Source organism: Dreissena polymorpha, chromosome 11 (assembly GCF_020536995.1).
Source record: "Dreissena polymorpha isolate Duluth1 chromosome 11, UMN_Dpol_1.0, whole genome shotgun sequence".
Classification (NCBI taxonomy): domain Eukaryota; kingdom Metazoa; phylum Mollusca; class Bivalvia; order Myida; family Dreissenidae; genus Dreissena; species Dreissena polymorpha.
Window position 1 is genome coordinate 85648901 of NC_068365.1, and position 17942 is coordinate 85666842.

Genomic DNA, 17942 nt, shown 5'->3' on the forward strand with positions numbered 1-17942 from the left:
TGTATTAGACTGGTTCTGCTTCGTGCATGGGAGTTGAAAGGAATACGGTCTTGCATGTGAATAGATGGCTTTCGGTGAAATTATGCTCTTATTACTATAAAATTACTATTGACTAAGACATGCATGGGTTGTTATTTAAGCCTTACTTTTTGCTTCCAAACTAGCATCAATTCAAAATTTGGGTAAACAACAAGAAAATATTAATTACATCAAATTTATAGTATGATAAAAAACGAATCGAAGTAAGAATTGTTTCAATGTGATATTTAATAAAAATGTTTACAAAAATGTTAATAAATGCCAAACATGGCAATCAATTGATCTTAGCAATTAAACCTTGCAATTATACACTAATTTTGGCCTCGCCTGATATATTTACGTAAGACTCGGCAATACAAATGGAACCTAATAGTTTGCTTTAAAGCTATTCAACCTTTTGCTTCATTTTCCTTCACATCTAGTCATTTATAACCTCACTTCCACATTGTTCACCTATAGTGTGTCGGGCCTTCTAGCTCAGTAGTTTAACTCGCTCCCACTCAGAAGCAAAGTGAATATGACTATGTGCAAACAGGATAAAACCAGAACAGCCTGCGAGTCAAATTGCGTCTCTTAGTGGTAAAGGGTTAAGCACTGGACTACACATTTGAGGATCATGGGTTTGATCTCTGGTTCAGCCACATGAATTGTGTGGAGATGGTCATGAAAACCGTTCTACGGCCCTTTTCCCCCTATCTCTCATTAAAGAAAGGCAGTTGTCGGTTACTGACATAAGTATGTGTAATTATTCAGCTTGGCATAAGTATGTGTACCTGGTACTAGTAATCCTGCTTGGAATAAGTATGTGTACCTGGTACTAGTAATCCACCTTGGTATATGTATGTGTACCTGGTAAGAGTAAACCACCTTGGCATATGTATGTATACCTGGTACTAGTAATCCACCTTGGCATATATATGTATACCTGGTACTAGTAATCTACCTTGGCATATGTATGTGTAGCTGGTACTAGTAATCCTTCTTGGCATAAGTATGCATACCTGGTACTAATAATCCACCTTGGCATATGTATGTGTACCTGGTACTAGTAATCCACCTTGGCATAAGTATGTGTACCTGGTACTAGTAATCCACCTTGGCATACATATGTATACCTGGTACTAGTAATCCACCTTGGCATATGTATGTGTACCTGGTTCTAGTAATCCAGTTGGCATGTGTATGTGTACCTGGACCTAGTAATCCACCTTGGCATATGTATGTGTACCTGGTACTAGTAATCCAGCTTGTTATATGTATGTGTACCTGGTGCTAGTAATCCAGCTTACCCAGGAAAAGCCATGATATGACTGTTGAAAGCAGCGAAAATAATACAAAAAGCTAACAAGCAAACAAACAAACCTCCCCTTTAGTGAAACAATTTGAATTCGGCGAATCAACGTTGTGCCAATATTGTCACATCTGCCTTAGCAAAAGAAAAACCTCATGTAGAGCTCGGTGTGCATTAACAGTTCCTTCTTGCTTCATAGTATAGTTATGGGCCTGACTAATAACAATTATTAGTTTAAGTCTTGGTAGTAAAACGTTTAATTTCACTAAATAGATTAAATAGAAGTGATTATTGAAAATTGTGTGTGTAATAACTATGAGATAAAATAAAAGTTTATATCATAATAATTTTGAATGGTTTAATGGTTGACATCTGCATGGGAACTGGAAGGTTGTTTGATACTTACTTGAGACAGGTGGCCTGATCTCTGTCAGAATACATCCAGTTCTCACATTGGTTCTACCCAGAATAATAACATTTGTTTATGTGGCTGTTTCATTAAAAGTATTTTAATATTATTTTGTTTCTCTTTTTTTTTCAGTAATTTAAAATTCTCAAGAATGCGTAAAATTCAAACAACTTTCAAATACTGGTGCTAAACTACATTAGAATGTTTATGCGTTACTATGACATTAATTCCAAGACATTTTTGCTAAAGGTGCTAGCTCCAGAACTACAGAATTTGTCGATCTCAGAAAAATCTCTGAACATAAAATATTGACCATCAGAGAAACATTTAAGATTTCACTCTCATGTATTGGCCCAGTTTTTACAATCATCTCAATATCGCTGTTCCCTTCTATAGCAGAAAGCCAGGATTACGCTGTCCCCGATGTCACCAAGTCAGCCCTGATGACCTTTCCACAGGCGCCCAAGAAGAACAACCTAGACAAGCCTCCCCCACAGTATGACGCACTCTACGCTGCAGCCGACATTGTCAGCACCCAGGTCCCCAATATACCTTCACTACAGGCAAGTATAGCAGCAACCATGTCCCAAATATACCCTCTCTGTAGGCAGGTACAGCAGCACCCAGGTTCCCAACATACCCTCTCTGCAGGCAAGTATATCAGCACCCAGGTCCCCAATATAGCCTCCCTACAGACAAGTATAGCAGCACACAGGTTCCCCGTATACCTTCCCAGCAGGCAAGTATAGCAGCACCGAAGTCCCAAATAAACCCTCCCTGCAGGCAAGTATTGCCAATATAGTAGTGTTTCTCATACTTTTGATTGTTCTGCATTTAAAACTTGTAATTGACTTAAAATATTGGTACTTGAACAAATAAATTGCTGATTTATTTAATCATTATAAGTTTTAATTTGTTATGATTGAATGTCCTGTAGAAACTCTCCCTTTGGGCAAGAATGGTTGTGTTTTTATGCTTCCGGATCGAAAGATCGGGGGTATATTGGTATTGGCCTGTCTGTCTGTCATTGTGTCAGTCAGTCATTTATTGTGTGCGTCCCAAAGCTTTAACCTTGGTTATAACTTTTGCAATATTGAAGATAGCAACTTGATATTTGGCATGCATTTGTATCTCATGGAGCTGCACATTTTGAGGGGTGAAAGGTCAAGGTCATCCTTCAAGGTCAAAGGTCAAATATATGGCTTTAAAGCTGCGCAATAGGGGGCATTGTGTTTCTGACAAACACAAATCTTGTAGAAACAAGAAACATTTATCATAAAAATACACACATTAAGTATAAATTGATAAAAAAACAACTAGGTATTGCTTTGGAACAAAGTTTTGGGGTTAATGTTTGCTTAACCTTAAAAAAAGTGAATTAAGCACTTCACAAGCTAATCAAGGATGGCACTTTCCACTTAGACTGGAATCTGTTTAGGAGAGATCTACTTGAAGCAAAATATTCCATTATAAAAACAGAAAGTAGCGTCCCTTATTAAGCCATGCAGACTGCACATGCTAACTAGGGACAACACTTTACGCACATTCATAAAGCTCAGTTTCTCCAGAACCTGCATCGTATTATTTTACAGGGTGTGAGTGGCAACAATGTGTATGCTGTTCCCAATGCAGAGCTGCTTCTCAGCATTGATGTTTCTGTCAACGAATTCCCACGCGAGAACCTACGCTTCATCGAGGTGTTGGGACAGGGGCAGTTTGGAGAGGTAGGCAGGGGGGTGCACTCTTACTGAGTTTGTAAGGGAAGAGCACTCTTACTGTGTTTGTTAGAGGGGGAAGACTCTTACTGTGTTTGTTATCTTACTTGTTGAGGAGAGCACTCTTACTGTGTTTGTTTTCTGACTTGTAGGGGGGAACACTCTTACTGTGTTTTTTTTATCTGACTTGTATGAGAGAGCACTCTTACTGTGTTTGTTATTTGACTTGTAGGGGAGAGCACTCTTACTGTGTTTGTTATCTGACTTGTATGAGAGAGCACTCTTACTGTGTTTGTTATTTGACTTGTAGGGGAGAGCACTCTTACTGTGTTTGTTATCTGACTTAACATACAAGATTTGAGTATATAACTATCAAATATGTGTTATCTTACTTAAAATCCAGGAAAGGTGTTATGTGATCTACTTGTGTATATGCATGGGTCTATCAATTCAATTGAAACAGATAAATCAAAGTAAATCAATTGGTTATATTATTGTTTAAGAATTAGAATCATTAAATATTAACCACATGTCATTTTAAGAAAACTTATATACCAATATACTCAACATATTGTGCAAAAACAGAAACATACTTATTACAGTTAATCAATTTACATTTCTTTCAATATCAGTAAATGTATATAATGTGCAATACTTAACTACTGTTATTTCCTTAAGAAAATCTACATTTTCAATATGATAGTTTCATCTGTGTGATACACATAAATTATCAATCCATTCCCATGTAGTTTCACCTGTGTGATACATGTAATGAATCAATTCATTCCATGGTAGGTTCACCTGTTTGATACATGTAACATATCAATCCATTTCCATGTAGTTTCACCTGTGTTATACATATAACTTATCAATCCATTCCCATGTAGTTTCACCTGTGTGATACATGTAACATATCAATCCATCCCTGGTAGGTTCACCTGTGTGATACATGTAACATATCAATCCATCCCTGGTAGGTTCACCCATGTGATAACATATCAATCCATTCCCATGTAGGTTCACCTGTGTGATGCAGTCAACATGAGTCACGTTGTTGAGGAGGACTTCATAATGAACCGCACACTGTCCAGACCGTGCCTGGTAACAGTGAAAATACTCAGAACCAACGCAGAGGACAGAGCAAGGTTGGTATGCACACAGTCTTTTTTGGGGTGGGAGGGGCCAGGTTGGTAGACATAGTAAGTCATCTTTGCAAAACATTTTACCCCATGCGTTTCTGTACACTAAAAACATGCAATAAAGAGTGTTGCCGTTCAATTTGCTCTACTAATTACCTTGATCCAAAAATAAATGACAGTTAGTTTGACTAGGTATAAAGCAACACTATTATGTCTTTGATGCTCAAAAAGGTCATGGAGGTTACATATATGAGCATTTCCCAGATAAGACTGCGCAGGCTTCACAGAGAAACACTTTCAGCCAAAACCGTTTTTTATAAGAAAAGACTTGCTTTAAACAAAAAAGGCATCTTAGCACAAAGGATTGTTCTTTTGACTGAAATTTTGTTTACAAAAGTCTTCCTTAAAAGAAAACGTCCATTAAGGCGGAAAGTGTCATCCCATATTAGCCTGTTTATGCACTTCACATTCTAATCTGGTACTACATACAACTCACATGAATAAAGCCCTGTTTACCAGAGCACGGCTCATATGTTTATTCTGCTCATATGTTTGGCTCATATGTTTATTCTGCTCATATGTTTGGCTCATATGTTTATTCTGCTCATATGTTTGGCTCATATGCTTATTCTGCTCAAAGATTTGGCTCATATGTTTATTCTGCTCATATGTTTGGCTCATATGTTTATTCTGCTCTTATGTTCTGCTCATATGTTTATTCTGCTCTTATGGTTGGCTTATATGTTTATTCTGCTCATATGTTTGGCTCATATGTTTATTCTGCTCATATGTTTGGCTCATATGTTTATTCTGCTCATATGTTCGGCTCATATGTTTATTCTGCTCATATGTTTGGCTCATATGTTTATTCTGCTCATATGTTTGGCCCATATGTTTATTCTGCTCATATGTTTGGCCCATATGTTTATTCTGCTCTTATGTTCTGCTCATATGTTTATTCTGCTCATATGTTTGGCTCATATGTTTATTCTGCTCATATGTTTGGCTCATATGTTTATTCTGCTCATATGTTTGGCTCATATGTTCATTCTGCTCATATGTTTGGTTCATATGTTTATTCTGCTCATATCATATGTTTATTCTGCTCATATGTTTGGCTAATATGTTTATTCTGCTCTTATGTTTGGCTAATATGTTTATTCTGCTCATATATTTGGCTAATATGTTTATTCTGCTCTTATGTTTGGCTAATATGTTTATTTTGCTCATATGTTTGGCTAATATGTGTATTCTGCTCATATGTTTGGCTAATATGTTTATTCTGCTCATATGTTTGGCTCATACGTTTATTTGGCTCATATTGATTTGACTCATATGTTTATTCTGCTCATATGTTTGGCTAATATGTTTGTTCTGCTCATATGTTTGGCTAATATGTTTGTTCTGCTCATATGTTTGGCTCATGCGTTTATTTGGCTCATATTAATTTGACTCATATGTTTATTTTGCATATATATGTATTTGGCTTATATGTTTAGTTGGAACATATGTTTATTGGGCTTATATATTTATTTGGCTTATACATTTAGTTAAGTCATATGTTTATTGGGCTAATATATTTATTTGTCTTATATGTTTATTTTGCCCAAACGTTTATTTAATTCGTTTATTTATTTGGGTCATAAGGTTATTTAGCTCGTCTGTTTATTTTGCCAATATGCGTATTAGGCTAATATGTTTGTTTAGAACATATGTTTATTTGGATCATATGTTTTATTAAGCTCATATGTTCATTTGGCTCATTTCTTTATTTAGCTCATTTATCCAATATGTTTTTTCATCACATATGTTTATGTTGGCACATATGTTCATTCAGCACATATGTCTATTTGGCTCATATGTTTATTGGGCCCAAATGTTTATTCGGCTCATTAAAACTATGTTTATTCAGCCTATATTTTTATTTGGCCTATATGTTTTTTGGACCATATGTTTATTCAGCCCATATGTTTATTTGGCCCATACCCAGTGTGTTTATTCCACCCATTTGTTTATTCAGCTCATATGTTAATTTGGCTCATACTTTTATTTGGCTCATACTTTTATTTGGCTCATGTGTTTATTAAGGTCATAATTATGTTAATTCTTCCCATATGTTTATTCGGCTCATATATTTATTCCATGACTTCCAGAAAGGACTTTCTGAAGGAGATCAAGATCATGTCCCAGCTACGGGACCCCAATATCGTTCGTGTTCTGGGCGTGTGTACGGAGGAGGAGCCATTGTGTATGATAGTGGAGTACATGAAGTATGGAGACCTCAACCAGTTTCTGCTGGACCACGTGCTGGAGACACCTTCCGCACAGGCTATCAACGCTAAAATACTCAGGTGAGTCATTCAGATGAAATCTGTGCAGGCTATCAACACTAAAATAGTCATGTGAGTCATTCAGATGAACTCTGTGCAGGCTATCAACACTGAATACTCAGGTGAGTCATTCAGATGAACTCTGTGCAGGCTATCAACACTAAAATACTCAGGTGAGTCATTCAGATGAACTCTGTGCAAGCTATCAACACTAAATACTCAGGTGAGTCATTCAGATGAACTCTGTGCAGGCTATCAACACTAAAATACTCAAGTGAGTCATTCAGATGAAATCTGTGCAGGCTATCAACACTAAAATACTCAGGTGAGTCATTCAGATGAACTCTGTGCAGGCTATCAACACTAAATACTCAGGTGAGTCATTCAGATGAACTCTGTGCAGGCTATCAACACTAAAATACCCAGGTAACTCATTCAGATGAACTCTGTGCAGGTAATAATAACTAAAATATTCAGGTAAGTCATTCAGATGAACTCTGTGCAGGCTATCAACGCTAAAATAATCAGGCGAGTCATTGAGATGCTGTCTGTGCAGTCTATCAACACTTAAATACTCAGGTGAGTCATTCAGATGAACTCTGTGCAGGCTATCAACACTAAAATACTCAGGTGAGTCATTGAGATGCTGTCTGTGCAGGCTATCAACACTAAAATACTCAGGTGAGTCATTCAGATGAACTCTGTGCAGGCTATCAACACTAAAATACTCAGGTAAGTCATTCAGATGAACTCTGTGCAGGCTATCAGCACTAAAATACTCAGATGAGTCATTGAGATGCTGTCTGTGCAGGCTATCAACACTAAAATACTCAGGTGAGTCATTCAGATGAACTCTGTGCAGGATTTCAACTCTAAAATACTCAGGTGAGTCATTCAGATGAACTCTGTGCAGGCTATCAACACTAAAATACTCAGGTGAGTCATTGAGATGCTGTCTGTGCAGGCTATCAACACTAAAATACTCAGGTGAGTCATTGAGATGCTGTCTGTGCAGGCTATCAACACTAAAATACTCAGGTGAGTCATTCAGATGAACTCTGTGCAGGCTATCAACGCTAAAATACTCAGGTGAGTTATTCGGATGCTGTCTGTGCAGGCTATCAACACTAAATACTCAGGTGACTCAAAGACTGCTATTGTTAAACAGACTACATTTATAATCACGTCAATCCGCACAGGCTATCAACGCTAAAATACTCAGGTGAGTCACAGGCTGGAGATGCCCTCCGCACACGCTGTCAATGCTCAAATACTCAGGTGTGACACAGGCTGGAGAACCCCCCCCCTCCCCCGGCTGACTATTAATGCAAAAATAACATGCCATCAACTCTAAAATATTCAGGTTACTCACAGACTGCTGTTGTAAAACATCCAACAATTGTTATCAAATCAATCCACTTAAATAATCTATATGTGATAAAAACAATGTGCACTGTAATCCCCTTATATTCAAATAAATGCATGTATAATGAAAGCAATCAATTTCTAATCCACTTATAATCAAAGAAATCCACATATAATTTACTTTTTATCTAAGCAATCCATGTATAATCTACATGTCATTTAAGCAATCCACTTATGATGTACTATTTATCTCAGCAATCCACTTATAAAGTACCTTGTATCTATGCAATCCACTTATAATCTTCTTTTTATCTTAGCAATCCACTCATGATCCACTTTTCATCAAAGTAATTGACTAATGAGCAACTTTTAATCCTAGCAAATCACTTAATATACTTTTTATTTAGCAATCCACTTATTATTTAATTTTAATCTAAGTAATCCACTTATAATCAACTTTGATTCAAAGCAATCCACTTATCTCCTTATAATCAAAGCAATCAGCTGTTGCATAAGACTTATTTCTACTGGGGCTTCAATTGTTCATATCAATGAGCAGTTTTGAAGAAAATTAATCCTGTTCTGTTATAAATAAATTGGTTTGCCACTATTTTAAATAGACTTGTTACTTATTGATACATTCACAATTAAAAAACAACAACTATTTTGATTTGTTAACTTATGAAGCATTCCCTTTCAATTGTTTATAATGGGTATTAATAATTACTGTCTACAATCTTAAAATACTCCAGTGAGTTGTGAATTAATGTGAGGAATCATGACAGCTAAGTCTGGGAAAAATTAAATGCTGTAGACACTGCCACAATGTTGACCAACGCTGAAGTACTCCTGAAATAATTATAAATATTTGTTTTGTCTTGAACTATATATTGTTTAAGTTATATCACTTGCACAGTGTTTTAGCTCATCTAATCATGGCCAGCGATGCTCATCGTCTTTAAGCTAGTTATTTCATAAGACACCACATTTTTTATGGAATCTTGATAAAACTTGGTCAGAGTAAATATCTTAACAATATCAAGATCGAATTAAGTCTGAAGTCACATGCTTCCAAAAACTAGGTCACCATGTCCATCTTTTAAAAACTTTCTTACCACTCTAGAAGCCACATTTATGGTCAACCTCGATGAAACTTCGTCAGAATGCTATCTCAACAAGATCCAAGCCAAGTTTGAAAAGGGGTCACGTGTGTCTTAAAATTAAGTCACATTGTCTAATCTTTGAAAACCCATAGTACCACTTTAGAAACCACATGTAAGACTCAATCTTGATGAATCATGAATTAAATGGTTATCCTGACAATATCAAGGCCATGTTTGAATCTTTGTCAAATCGGGTCTACAACTATATTACCTTGACAGTCTTCAACCATTGTAGTACCTTGACTTCAGGTGAGTGCTGCTTTAGGGCCATCATGGTTCTCTTGTTCTTTAAAAAAGATGCTTTTGTTGAAAAAAAACACAAATATCCGATATTGTTAGTACATACTATATATCGCATATTTCAGCTACGGGTGCCTGATCTACATGGCGTCCCAAATTGCCTCTGGCATGAAATACCTCGAGTCTCTCAACATGGTGCATCGTGACCTCGCTGTACGCAACTGCCTTGTTGGCACGAACTTCACAATCAAGATTTCTGATTTTGGGATGAGTCGGAGTTTGTACAGTGCTGACTATTACAAGATAGAGGGACGAGCTGTGCTTCCAATACGATGGATGGCCTGGGAGTCAATACTACTGGTAACACTTTTTCTTTTCTTGTGCAAAATTATATTTTCACCATGTATTAATACAAACATTCATGTTATATACATAGTATGTCATGAACATGTTCTTGAAGGGTGTATTTAAACGCATTTGTAATCAAACATTCATAAAAACACAAAGTTTTATAAAAACATTACAAAAAAGATTACTTGTATATACTGAATAAAGTTTAACATGTAAGCATGTATATCTTCTTTCTTTAAATAATATGCACAGGATGACGTCAAAACTTGCATTAGACTCACACAATGTAACCAATGTTTTGTGGAAAACTTTATAATGTATTAATATTTTTTTAAAGTTCAAATGTAAAACTGGTGAAAGAGCTTGCCATTTCTGGGGTAGATACAACAGTAAAATTTTACCCTCATCAGCATTGAATTTAATGTGTCCATGTCACTTGTAAATTCACAGAAGAACTTAAATAATACTAAAATATGTTCTAACAAATGGAATTGAAAGTTATGTGCAAATGGAATTGTGTTCCTTCATCTTATACATTGAAATACAACAATTATAATGCTATTCCAGATTTTGGTTTACAATTTGATTTAGGAATGATCATAATCTACTGTGACTTGTATCTTCTTTGCTATATTTTTAAGGGCAAGTTTACGACACAGTCCGACGTCTGGTCCTTTGGAGTTACGCTATGGGAAATATTGACTTTTGCCCGTGATCAGCCATATGATAATCTAAGTGATCATCAAGTTATCACGAACGCAGGACATTTCTACAGAAACGATGGACAGCAGATGCTTCTACCACAGCCCATTGTGTGTCCCCGTGAGATTTACGACATGATGGTCGAATGTTGGAACCGCTCTGACTGTGAGCGACCCACATTCAAAGACATTCACATGTTCTTGTTACGAAAAAACATGGGCTACAATCCAAAAGATGAAAAGTTGAACCAATTAAAAGTTCCAGTGTGTTAGTTACTGTGACTTCCTGTAGATATCAAAATTGAACTGTGACAACTAAGCTTTTGTCTCATTCAGTTCTCTGCCAAGAATTGGAAGCAAGATTAAGTGCTGTGAGAAGAGCATATAGCAGAGTTGTTACTATATAGCAGAGCACTCTCCTTTTGTTAACAATATTGTCAACATTAAAAACAGAGGAGATCCAAATTAGTAAACACTATTGTCAACGGTAAATAGAGAGTGGTATCCAAATGAATAGACAATTTTGTCAATGGTTAATGCAGAGGAGCTCCAAATGAGGGTGCTTGAGGCTTGGATATGGTATTTTAGCATATCATATTATTTGAAAGAAAGCTTGAAGCCTTTAATTCTACTGTTGGTGTCCAATTGTGCTATTTACTAAAAAACATCACAGTCAACGACTTGACTAAATAATAACTTATATTATAACTTTCTTATTTTGTGCTAACGTTTATATTGTTATATGTCTGGTGTATATATATATATTTCAAAGTTTTTTAAAACACTGCAGTGTTGGCAATAAACTGTAAAATGTCTGTGTTGTACTAATTTGGAATAAAAGCATCTATACTTGAAGATCATATTAAAGTGCCGCCCATTAATCTGAATTAAAAACAATACCATACAATGAAAACTATTATTTAAAAATGCCGAGTTTATAAGTATTAATTGGTTATATTTATATGTATGAATAAGTGCATGCAGGTCTAACAATATGGTCAATGTAGATAATTAAATATTATAAAGGATTTCAACAGAAGTAGCATATCATCTTGCACCAAAAGTATGCAAGTGCAATGTGTTCCTTATAGTGTACAGTCTGACTTTGTTACCTCAAAATGGTTTCACTATTGTTTCGTTTAGGAATAATCATTAATTACAATATGTAAAATAATGAATTGAGAAAAAATAATTTACTGGTAGATGCTTTTCATTTATATATATATACACAACATTTTAATGGCAAGTTCAGAATATCTTCTAGCTGTTTTCAGATGCTAAAATGTTAACAAAAATGTTGATAGTCATGAGTGTATCAAAACCAAAATCTCACATAGACAAAATATATAATCACTTTTGTTTATTGAAGTTGGTACGATTTTGAAGTTGTAATGTTAACTGCCCTAAATGATTAAATACCACATTTTGGGGTAGCAAAGTGCAACTGTATATGCAAGAATAGTATGTGTGTGATAAATTATGCTCAGAATATTTTAAAATCTGATACAGCTTGTTTGTATTTGACAATGTCTTTCAATATCTACTCTTTGTATGCTTTATAATACCATTGAACATTATGCCTTCATTCTTCATTACCGGTTTTTAGTGCCATATTTGTGTTGTTGTTAATTTTATTTATGCGCATAATTATTCTGATGTTGTTTACATGTTTACCTTTTAAAAGACTGTATGCTTGCTTGTTGATATTATTGTTCATTACTGAACAGTGTAAAATATATTAAATCAGTCATTCCCCATTGCCTTCTCTTGGAACTAGAATGTTCAGTTTTCATGATAGACTTAGTGCAACTCCATCAGTCTTATGTAATCATTTGAGCCAAAATATGCTCCGTGCACAGGCTGATCAGGGACAACACGTTCCGCCTAAACTAGATTTTTGCTAAGAAGATATTTTATTTAAACAGAAAATACCATAAAAGTGGAAAGTGTCGTCCTTGATTAGCCGACTGCACAGGCTAATCTGGGACGACACTAAATGCACATGCATTAAACCCGCTTTTCACAGAGCACGGCTCCTCTGTTTATGCATTTCCTTCTGGTCATGAAATCCATTCCAGGCTTACAAGTCATGAGTAGAGCTGTAAGTTCTGCTGGTGATTTAATTGTTACCTGATGAAGATGTAGCCAGAGTTTGGTTACTCTGTTGACATATGAACCATGAAATATCAATTTTATTTCATGTACTGATAGTGGGATCTGATAATATACGAAAAAAGCTTAAAGAATATTTAAACTATTAATTCAAGGATATATTTGAAAGAACATGTACTAATTTTATATCACTATGTTTGAATGTTATCATCAAATGGTTACTTAAAAGATAATTTTAACATCATACTAGGTATTAATCCAGAGGGAGATATATTTTTTTTCTGCTATTGCCTCATCAGTTATCTCACTTAAAACGAGTGCAATTATGTTTAAAATTTTATCCCATTTTCACCGCGACATTGACGGTATAACACGTTGTGAAATATACTTGCTTGTATTCAACACTGTGGAATATACCTGTCGCGTGCACGGACTACTTTTTAAATGACGTCATGCGATATGCGCTAAAACTAGGTCGATATTGTTTGGTTCATTGATCGAATTTTAAGGTCACCCATTAGAAGAAAATGTGCATATTTTGCAGAAAAATATATATATGACATATTCACCAAAAGAAATGTTGACATAAAATATAAAATTACACGATTTTTGTTTTGTTATTTTTTTATTTATATTTACTTTACCACTGAATGATTTTTCATAAGAAACAAAGTCGAAAAAACTTAAGCTTCAAAATTATTCGACCTTCAACCTTTAAATCTAGTCATATGACAAAATTTTTCGCCATCCGTATAATGAATCAGCTGATTGATGGCGTCATAAAATGACATACTTATTGCGTCATTTTCCCCATTTGTTTTGACGATTTATTATAAACGCGACTTATTTCACATGTTTTCTACATGTACTGTATGTCGACATATCTGAATTGTCAATTGATCACTTTTTCCTTATTTCGTGTAATGTGCATTGTTTATAACCAAAGCATATACTTTTGACATTTAACTTAAATATTAAGAATGTACAACAAGCCATACACATATCGCACAGTTCATGAATAATCTGCTATGTTTGCTTTCCTATTTAATTCACGTTAGGCATAGAGCTGTGTAAAGTATAAGATGGTAAAAATAGCACCACACTGGAATTGGGAACGTCCCATTATTAGATAAACTGCTCCGGTTCATTTGAACAGCAGAAATGTAGAGTACATGACGTAGCGTGTGACGAAGAAGAAAGTTTATCGCGTTCATAAACTCATTTGAATACAGTGATAGAATGGCATAAGGGTCTTTATTTAACTATGCTTAAATAATTATTAAAGACCCTAGATGCAAAATCGTCAATTATTGAGTTAAATGGATTATTAGATGGATTTTAAAGGATAATTAAAGGTAAGATACTAGTTCTTACGTGTTTTGATTTTTGTTTGTACTTTTGTCGTTCCCTGTTCTCGGGGAAATGATTTTAACATGGGCGCAATTGATGCATCGGATCACACACGGCATACCCTTAACATTATATAAAAACACGTTTTGCGCGTCCTTAAACTCGTTGTCCGATGTCGGAAAACGTATTGCCCTGTATATTTTGTCAAATAAAGTGTCAGTCGCTGCAATTGTCTGTTTACTCGTCAAAATTGTCAAGGTCTTCGATAGCTAAAGAAACTTCAGCGTACAGTTTATTTAGTATTGACAGACCTGTACAAAGTCGCGCCAGTCAAAAATCATAAAAAGCGACATTTTAAGTTATGGTAGCCAGAACTAGGTCGTCGATGGTGTACATGTATGTTGACATCGACAGAATTTTGTCAGGAGCAATCGCCGCCATATTGGATTTTGATCATTTTCTTTCGAAAATAAAATAAATTATAGTAAAGTAAAATCTTCTTTTCGCGGTCGTAATGTGTTAAAATTCGCATACTGCGTAAAATTGAATATAGGCATATGGTGATATTTTTACTTGTTTTACAGTTTGTGTGTGAATTTTTTAAAGACTATTTTGCGTACCAGAACAAATACATGTATATCACTACGCATGGTTACATTTGTTAGATTTTAATTAAAACGCTTTTATGACTGAATTAAAATTATTGTTAAGGTTATTAGATCTATTTATGTTAAATGTCACGTTGAAAAAATCAAATGGGATAAATAGAATACTAGGATTAGCGTTGAATACAGAGAAGTTTATGTTGCTCGGCTCGAACACCGAAAGCGCTCGCCATGGCTCGCGCTTCCGGCGTTCTAAGCCTCGCAATATAAACTTCTCTGTATTCAACGCTAACCTAGTATTCTCTATGTATCATCCCATTATCATCAATGTTGTGATTGTCATGATCCATGTTGTAGTTTTTATTGTGCAAATTGGGAAGAATTACTACTTTCCAAGATGTTGTTTTTTATACTGAATTTGCAAAGAATCCAATAGCCTTACTCCATTAATGTTGATGTGAGTTTAGTCTATTGCAAGCGCCTTAATCACCTAATTACCTCCCTTAGAAACTTGTTTACATCTGCTTTGAATCAACAATATGTGAGATTTTGGATGTATTTGCTTTGGCTCTAAAACAAAATAATTATTTATGTGAATGCATGACTTAAAAAGAAAGTATTCCCCTTAAGTTTTCTAAGTTAACCGTAAATTTTGTATTTCTGAAAAATATAGAAATTCATTATTTGGAAATTATTTTTATTAAGTTATGCTATAATTGATGTGCATAGTGTTAGCAGCAAACAGATTAAAGTATCCCAAGCTATTGGGTAAAGGTGATAGCTTTAAATATAAAATCAGACATACTCTCAGGAGTTCCACAAGCAAACTGCATTTAAAAGAAAAATACTTTTAACTGCTGCAAATTAATGTAATGTTCTCTGCGATATTAAGATAAATATGCAGACTTATTTATATATGACTTACATTTGTCAATTCTTCTGTTTTATTATGAATTAAATTTAAAAGGCATAGACGTTTGCTTCATACATGCAGTGATTGTATGTTCTCATTACTCACAAGCTAGCCTTTCTGAGTTTAAGCAATGGTTGAACACATCCGATGCGTCATAATTGATATTTTTGGTCAGCTTATTTTCATCAAAGAACTGTTTAACAGGTTTTGTGGTAATTTTCCTGCGTATTCTTCAGTAAAAATAAATATTATGAAAAAAGTGAAAACTAGGAAATAAAAGCCATAAATATCACTGATTCCACATTGCAGCTTCTTTCTTTATATTGTTTGTGCGTAATAGTCCATTCCATTCATATTTAAACCGTCACATATAAAGATGTAAATATTGTATATACTATGTTGTACAGATATGCGCATTGCTCTTGGAAAATGAGGCTTAATGCATGTGCGTAAAGTGTCGTCCCAGATAAGCTTATGCAGCCTGCACATGCTAATCAGGGATGACACTTTCCACCTAACCTGATTTGTTTGCGTAGAAGAGACTTCCAATAAAGAAAAATACAATTGGCTTGGAAAGTGTCATCCCTGATATCCCAGTGGTGTCTGCACAGGCAAATCTGTGATGACAGGCACATGATCTAAGCCTGCTATTCCCAGAGCACGGCTAATATTATTTATGTGGATATATTCATAGTTATCTATATGAACAAGTCATATGCTTCTTTCTAAAATGTTGGTGCTTAATACTCGTAAAACGAAAAGTTGTAAAATTATTTAATAAAACAATCCAAATATGTGATTGGTGTTTTTGACCTTAATATTGCTTATACATAAACCTGCAAGCTTATATGTGGTTAGTTTTGAATTTGTTAATTATGAGCCATTACGAGTACCAAAACATGAGTTGATCATTAAACAGTTGTATTGTCAAACTGCATTATTTATGCTAAACTTTCGAAAAATTGTTTTGATTGGTTTTGTATGTAGCTTCTGTATAAATGAAGAAGTTTCAAATTCAGGCATATATACACAGGATTTTCAGGATACATGTTTAATGAAACATTGTTTGTTTATTATATAATGTGTGTTTAATCAGAAATGTTGAAAGATAGGATAAAATATTCTGATAACATATGTCAAACAAAAATAGCATTTTAGGTTTGCATTTAGAAAAAAAATTCCGAAGTTTGAATCAAGATTTTGATTCAGATTCGAAGAAAATATATGTTCATTTAATCGGTTGTTATTTAAAATTAATATAAATACATTTTTATTGTTTGTATTACTAATAAAATATCCTCTACTTTTATACGCTTGCATTTGTCTGTAAAATAGTTTCTTTGGACAAACTAATCAAACTGTTCATAAAACTATTATATCTAGTCAGATTTAGGGTTTGTGTTGTATTTTTGTTTTCCAATTGTCCATTAATATTTCCTTAGGCTAACCCTATTGTGGTTGTGGCACATTGATGTGACTTAAGTCTTATTGTCCCCTACCGGTGAAACCGTAGGGGACTTATGGTTTGCGCTCTGTCTGTCTGTCTGTCTGTCTGTCTGTCAGTCCGTCACACTTTTCTGGATTCTGCGACAACTTTGAAAGTTCTTCATATTTTTTCATGAAACTTGTAACATGGACAGATGGCAATATGGAGATAATGCAATTCATTTTGTTCCTACGTCAAGAATTCTGGTTGCTATGGCAACAAATAAAAAAAATAATTTTTTTACTGACAATGGTGGTGTTTCACCGGTAGGGGACCGTATTGCTTGGCAATCTCTTGTTATTCTTCAACTATATTTAAGCCATATTATTGTTATTTCAGACTTTGTGTACAAGACATTTACTTCGTTACTGGTATATGATCTTAGAGGTGTTAGCCCTCTAACAAAATTAAATAACAATGTTGAAACATGTGCATTATTGTTTCTTGTTTGTTCACAGTCAAGCCCAGCGTTACCACTATGTTTCATTTCCAGTTTATGAATCACTAATTCATGTGTTTGCAGTGAACGAAAAGACAACATGGATCATCAACAAGGCAATATTAAATTTCATGAAAATACTGATTGTTTTCCAAAGCTGACTTATCACTATTACATATGTTTTCCAAAGCTGACTTTTCACTATTCCATACATATTGATAAACATCAACATACCTCACACACCACCAAAATATGTCTTTACACCACAATCACAGCAGAAAAGATCAAGACCAC

General features: G+C 34.7%; 1 protein-coding gene across 1 annotated transcript in view; it reads left to right on the forward strand.

The window, feature by feature from the left end:
* LOC127851610 (discoidin domain-containing receptor 2-like) overlaps positions 1 to 17641 on the forward strand; it is a 177726-nt gene extending 160085 nt beyond the window's left edge. The window contains exons 13-18 of the mRNA XM_052385439.1: positions 2136 to 2302; positions 3332 to 3463; positions 4472 to 4599; positions 6747 to 6944; positions 9817 to 10051; positions 10684 to 17641. Of these exons, the coding sequence (XP_052241399.1) occupies positions 2136 to 2302; positions 3332 to 3463; positions 4472 to 4599; positions 6747 to 6944; positions 9817 to 10051; positions 10684 to 11016 (1193 nt within the window). The 3' untranslated portion in view covers positions 11017 to 17641. The remainder of the gene's footprint in view (positions 1 to 2135; positions 2303 to 3331; positions 3464 to 4471; positions 4600 to 6746; positions 6945 to 9816; positions 10052 to 10683) is intronic.
* The last annotated feature ends 301 nt before the right edge of the window (positions 17642 to 17942 follow it).